Source organism: Physcomitrium patens, chromosome 24, assembly GCF_059467195.1.
Source record: "Physcomitrium patens ecotype Gransden chromosome 24, ASM5946719v1, whole genome shotgun sequence".
In the NCBI taxonomy this organism is placed as follows: domain Eukaryota; kingdom Viridiplantae; phylum Streptophyta; class Bryopsida; order Funariales; family Funariaceae; genus Physcomitrium; species Physcomitrium patens.
Window position 1 is genome coordinate 4,825,377 of NC_143433.1, and position 6,318 is coordinate 4,831,694.

General features: G+C 43.1%; 1 protein-coding gene across 2 annotated transcripts; it reads left to right on the forward strand.

Moving 5' to 3' along the window:
• The first annotated feature begins 539 nt into the window (after positions 1-539).
• LOC112276506 (uncharacterized) lies at positions 540-4,831 on the forward strand. 2 transcript variants are annotated; one of them, XM_024507894.3, is made up of 8 exons: positions 540-1,077; positions 2,220-2,488; positions 2,609-2,752; positions 2,894-3,096; positions 3,212-3,308; positions 3,463-3,571; positions 3,712-3,944; positions 4,071-4,831. In XM_024507894.3, exons 2-8 carry the CDS (start codon positions 2,305-2,307, stop codon positions 4,361-4,363), a joined length of 1,263 nt encoding a protein of 420 aa, XP_024363662.1. In that variant the 5' UTR covers positions 540-1,077; positions 2,220-2,304; the 3' UTR covers positions 4,364-4,831. The 2 variants fall into 2 exon arrangements, with proteins under 2 accessions (XP_024363662.1, XP_073387045.1); XM_073530944.2 differs by having other exon boundaries at positions 540-843.
• The last annotated feature ends 1,487 nt before the right edge of the window (positions 4,832-6,318 follow it).

The following is a 6,318-nucleotide window of genomic DNA, read 5'->3' on the forward strand; positions in this document are numbered from 1 at the left end:
AAAATAAATGGTGGTGTTCATTACCATTCAAGTATCTGAAACCACTTTAAAAACACATAATCCATATTTTACTGTCTACTAGTACACAAAATGGATGAAAACCACCACCACCACCACCACCACCCATAGGGTTGAAATAAATGACAGTAAAGGGACCTCATCCCTCATCACTCTAGTAACAGTCAAAAAACCATTCACTGCATTGAGTTCACTCCCTTCTGTGCACCATTTAACTTACAGTCTTGTTTGTTTGACACAGTAGTATTTACACCCCCCCCCCTCCCCATCTACCTATCAAAAGAATTTATATATTCGTACATACAAAGTGATGATATGACCTCAATCCAACACCACATTCCTGTCAGGCAAAGTATATAAAAAAGGAACTCCATAAAAGTAAACGCGAACAGAGAAAGATAAAAGTAACGCCCTTCGTCGTCTGTTTGCCGTCGTCGTTGTCGCCTGGGGGGGGGGTCTTCGTCGCCGTCGTGATGAGATTGTGTATTGAGAAGCAGAATCTGGCAGTAGTAGAATCGGGGAAGTGAAACTCATGGCACTGTTGGCAAAGGACGGAAGCCGGGAAGCCGGGAAGCGAGGCGAGGTGGGGGGTTGACTTGGCAAGTGCCATCGCGAGCTCCAGGGTCAAAGGCCAAGCCCTGCAAATGAGCAGGACTCAAAAACAGGAAAGAAATTAAGGAAAAAAAGAAAGAAAAGAGAGTGGGGAGAGCGAGCGAGGGAGGATCTGCGATGCGCCACAAATAGCTCCAGCACGGGGAACATTAAATAACGGAACTCGATCAGTAATTGCTCAATCCATGCCCCCAAGCCTCAAGCTTCAAGCAGGTAGCGGCATGCCTGATCGGTTGATGAGAGAGAGATTGAAAGAGTGAGTGAGTGAGTTCACACACTTAGCGCGTTGGCGCACGAGTGCCTTACGTGCTCGCAAACTCACGCGCTTGCGTAATTCGACCGTTAAGTGATACCGCCGCTGGGTTCCTCTCGTTTCGGTGTGTGTGCTCACTGGGCACGGTTTACCGGATTGTAGTCGTGCAATGAAGCTCGCTTGAGTTTTTTGAGGTGAGGATCCGGGGTACATTGGCGGTTTATGTGTATGTTTTTGTTTTTTTTGCTGTTTTGGTAGCGGCATCGTGGTTGCTGGAGGTGTATGTGGGGGCGTGTGGGAGATTGCCGGTAATGTGGTTTGGTGATGGTGATCGCGTAAGGGATGAATTAGAGTCGGAATTCGGTTCCCCGGGTGGAGTTCAACATCTAGTGTGGCAATGTGGGTAGTATGGGTGTTTTTTTGGGGGAGGGGCGGTACAGTGAAGTGAGTGGAATTCTCGTCTTGTGAGAGTGCGGTTCGCGGCATTAGGGAGGATCGGAGAGGTTGGGGGTTGTCTCTTTGTCGGTGCGACGTTCGTTGCGCAATGTGGGGTGTCTGGGAGGTGCCTGAGACGTTGTGAGGGCGGGGGTGAGTGATTCTCGGTCTTCAGAGACAGTGTCGGACAATGTAGCAACTATGAGTTGACGCTTGCAATCTGCGCTTCGTGGATGGCCAGCCTTTGGTCAGGGAGATTTCGCGTACTCTCTAAATCCCCAGAGTTGACAGCAGTCATTGTAGGTATTTCAAGAAACAAGACTTGCTCAATAGTTACCGACTCCAATTCTTTACAGTTTGTAGTGAAGACTTGCTCGTATAGTCAGCCAGCAAAACAATTCTTAGATGCATCTTTCTCGTGAGAAACAGTAAACTCTGCGATACATTGGCTCGTTCCGTTTTAACCCCTCAAACTGGGCGCGGAGTTGGTAAGAGAGTTAGCGGTGTTTAAATAAATTGGGGATTATGGGGTCACAATCATAGGGACGATGTGCCCATAGAGTGGAGAAGGGAGATGTCAGCGTTGAAAGGCGCGCAGAGCTTCAATGCATTGATTCCCAACTTTACACATTTCTTTACCCCCCCCCCCCCCTTTTTTTTTTTGTCGGAGATGGTACAGGACGCAAGTGCTGAAATGTTTCCGTTGTCTTTGGAAAGGATTGAGGAGAGAGACTGAAAATTGTAAGTGGTTTAAGGGCTTTGTGGTGTTCTGAAAAGTGAAGGTGTTGCTTCCTGATCAAGAGGAACGAACACACGGGTTTGGCTGGTTTTTCTTGCGAGAAATAACTCCTATTCCTCTAATAAGCTGCTAAACATTCTTTCTTGCGTCATACTTGTGCAGATATCGTTATCAAATTCATGTGCCAATGCCGCTTTCTTTAAATGAAACGGATTGACTGGACCTATTGCTGCGACAACAAAGACTGATGCTAACACGACCGGAATTTCTAATAAGCACCAGTGTGAGAGCGCCCAGTAGATCAGAGATGTTAAGCGACGTGGCCGTGATGTTCGCTCCTAGAACTGAGACAATGGCTTTGAAGACCAAGATGGAGCCGTGGTCCCATTACGACGACCACTCTTATTTGAGTGAGTTGGGGTCTCCTTTAGGTACAGGACACTTCATTTTCTCTGCGTTTTTTTTATTCTTTCTATGCTAGACAGGAAGTTGAGAATGCCGATGGCGTAAAAGAATTTGCTGATGGAGTGTCCTGCTATTATGTTTTGCAGCCATCTCCACGTCCTTTTGGGATCAGCTGTTGCACGCCAAAGGCGACTATAATACCTTATTTACCATGACGACTCCAGCTGTGGACAGAAGCTTTCAGCCTTCGACTCCTACGTTTAATTTATACACTCATGACATGAGCCAAGGTATGTAGTGAATTCATTTAATCTTCCAATGCATTGTGGCATTGTCTTTGATTCAGTCAATACATGCCATTTCCCTTAAGCTATTTGACTGGTCAGCTGCAAGTGGTAACTCGAGCTTCTTCATCGTTGCTGATGTTTCAGGTAGTGACAGCACTGTGTCATCTTCTTATAGTGATCAACAAGGAGATCGCTGCAAGAGACGGCGTATGCTGCAGTTCAACGGGGTGAACACATGTGGTTTTGGGCAAGACTCGCCTCCTCCTTACGAGAGTGTCACCGGCTCGCCCACAACTACCTACTCTTCCTACTCCTCCTCTTACTCATATTCTCCATCCTCCTACGAGGTGAGTCGCTAATCTTTCCCTACACATCACCTCCTTTGACGCAGATTTTTCGTGGTCATAATCCATGCAACCAGATAAAAGTCTAACATGAGAATCTTGGTGCATTGGTCAACAGAGCTCACCTCTTTCTTCAGTAAAGAGTGGCGATGACTACTTGCTGCAACACTACGAATCACCTGGCTTGCCACCGTCGTCGTGGTTTTCTGGATCCGGTGAGTCCTAAACTTCTTTTGTTTGCGCTTCCACCGAGTAGACAAATATGGAGTAACTGATCTTCGGATCTTTCTTTGTAGCTAGTTTTGTCTGACCACAGGCTAGTCAGATATCGAAAAGTGGTATTTACGGAAGCTTGCTGTGCATATGCAGACGGTATCAGCTCTTGCATGGTTCCAAATCAGCCGCAACAACCTCTTGACAATTGGTCTTTGTTAAATTCGTTCGAGAAGAACCAGTCATACGGCTCTCCATTGCAAACGTAAGTTTTTACCATTTGATATATCTCGTGATGAGTTTTGGGTTTATTTTGCAATACTGTGTGATGCTAAGTTACTCCGTCGTGAGTTATTTGCCAAGTGATCAGCGACATTGACTCCTGATGACTTTGTTGGTTTTCAGTAAAGCAACTGCGCTCCCGGTGAACACTTATATATCAAATCCTCTTGGAGAGCTTTGTGCTCCACAAACTTGGAAACGGCCACTGCCGCCCACGCCTCAGCCTAACTTCTCGCAACAACACACTCAGCCACAAATGCATTATCAGCAGACTTTACAGCAAGTCGTCCAACCCAAACAAGAAGCTGTAGTTTCGCAATGCACATTTTCGCCTTTCTCAAAGCCTCCCACTCCAGGTAAACCTCCCGATTCACTAGAACATCTCCAATTCAAACATATCTGGGTGACCAACAAAGTGCATACAGTTCGATGTGGACCATCATCGGTGTTGACAGTGGTCTTTTTTGTTGCTGTGGATTCAGGTCGGAAGTCGTGTTCAGGCCCTAGCAGATTTAAGACGAAGTCACCTAAACCTGTGGCGTTGCCGTTTACTATGCTGAAACCCTCTGCTGCTCACGGGGACGTTACATTAAACGACATCAATAGGATATTGCTGAGCTCCCCAGCAGCATCAACAGACCGACTCTCGCCTAGTGAGGAGAGACGACCTTGTACTCCACCAGGTGCTGGTCTCTCAGGAAAATTTGTTGTTGCATGTACCAAGATACACACCGAAGGCGCTGGCACCATCACGATCATGAGAACCAAGGGGTAAATCGGTGTTACACACTGTTCTCTTTTAACGATTCTCGATCCTCTGATCATTCCATGGAGAAACTAAGGTCCTAGGACCTCCAATGATGCATGACACCCATCTTGTTACGCCGACCCAGTTCCTCTCACACACGCCGTGAACATCTTCGAGAAAGTATATTTTACAATTCATGCGTGACGATTGAGTGTACAAGTAAAATCCTGTTTCAACCTCTGTCAAGCTTTTGATCGACAGCCTCTTCGTGCTTCGAAGAAGACACGCCCCAGGCTCTTTCATCGACAAGACTGTAAACTAGCTGAACCTCCCTCCTGTAATCCCTTAGTAGCCGTTCTTAGTTAGTATCTCTACGCATCTAGTTTTTGTAAATTAGCATTTGGATGCACAGACTGCAACAAGCATTAAAGACGGTCCTCCATTTATTTGTTCCAATTCAATTGCACCGATTCGTGTGCACCGATTTCCTCTATACTTGCAGAGAGTTCTCTCAGTAGAGAGCACCTGGGTTTCTGGTGGAAATTGTTCCGATACAGTGGCCATGTTTTGAACATTGTGTTGCCAATTGCCAGTATAGATGCAGATCGAGACTGTAGATCTCAGCTGCTCAATGCTTTGGACCTTTTGCACTGGGTTCACGCAAACCCGGCTGAAGAATCTTACAACATCCTTCACTATGATGGTGTGTGGATCTTGCTACAGAAAGTATATCATCATCTACTTCAGGATTCTTTTGACCTTGCAAGGCAAATTTGTGTGAGAAGTACTATGGCTGGGATTGCAACAACGACGGGTTCATCTGCTTCCACAGATGTTGAAGCTCGGAATGCTTATCCTGCTATTGCTTGATTTCTTCAAGCCAATCACATTCTTGCTTATTTTGTTGCATACTTCGGTACTGTTAGTGGATAAGCTTTCATGTGTAATAAAGTGTTATAATAATGAAATATTTTTTGGGCCATCTTTTGGTTTTTTGTTCTTGGATTTTAGTTGAGTAGGAAGATTCTTCTCTGTGTTTCAAAATCTTTGAAGGAAAAGGAAAAATGTGAGAAACCTCATCTTTGTGTGTAGGTGTTATGATTTTTATTGCTGGATATATAATTTGATTAAGCAACATGATAAAAAAAAACAATGTTTGTTTAATATTCAACACTCAAAGGACGTATTTTACTAGTAGAGTAAAATGTATTTATGTGAGGGATATATCAAAGTCATAGCAGTAAATTTGACAACTTCAGAATCCAGTTCCAACTTTTTGCATCTTATTTACGTATTAAAGGAATAGAAAAAAGATTAAATTGAGTGGTACAATTTCGTAAAATTTAAAATTTTATATTTTATTAAATAATACAAAAAATATATGTATATTTACATAGAAAAATAAAATTACCTAGTTGCTTTATAATTTGAAGATATTAAATTTCAAAAGTGGTTTTAAAAATAGTTTCTAATTTTGAGAGCAAAAATTTATATTTTGAAATATTTGTTGTATAAACAAAGATCATTATATACAACACATTGAGTACTACAAACTAGTCACAAAGTATGTAATCTAAACCAAATACAAATACAAAACCAACACACTTTCAAGTGCCATTCTTAGTTGATTAGGAGCTCCTCTAGTTAACTAGGACCACAAAATACACATTATTAAAGATGAATGCCACAATGATGTTGCCAAACTGTATTCATTCAAACTAGTATTATAGCAGTTAGTCTATCAAAGTGTGAGACAAACATAGTAGAAGAAATTTTCAATTCTTATCTATAGATGAAGCATGGCTGGAAGATTTCTTACAACGAGAATAAATCCAATCTCCTAAAAGGAGAGTTGAAAGAGGTGGTATTAAATATGCCATATGGAAACAATGTTGGTATTAATTACACAAAAGCATGGTAGTAGCACCTTTCTTTTTATGACATACAAAATAAGAAAGACAAATTGATACAACTACGAATTC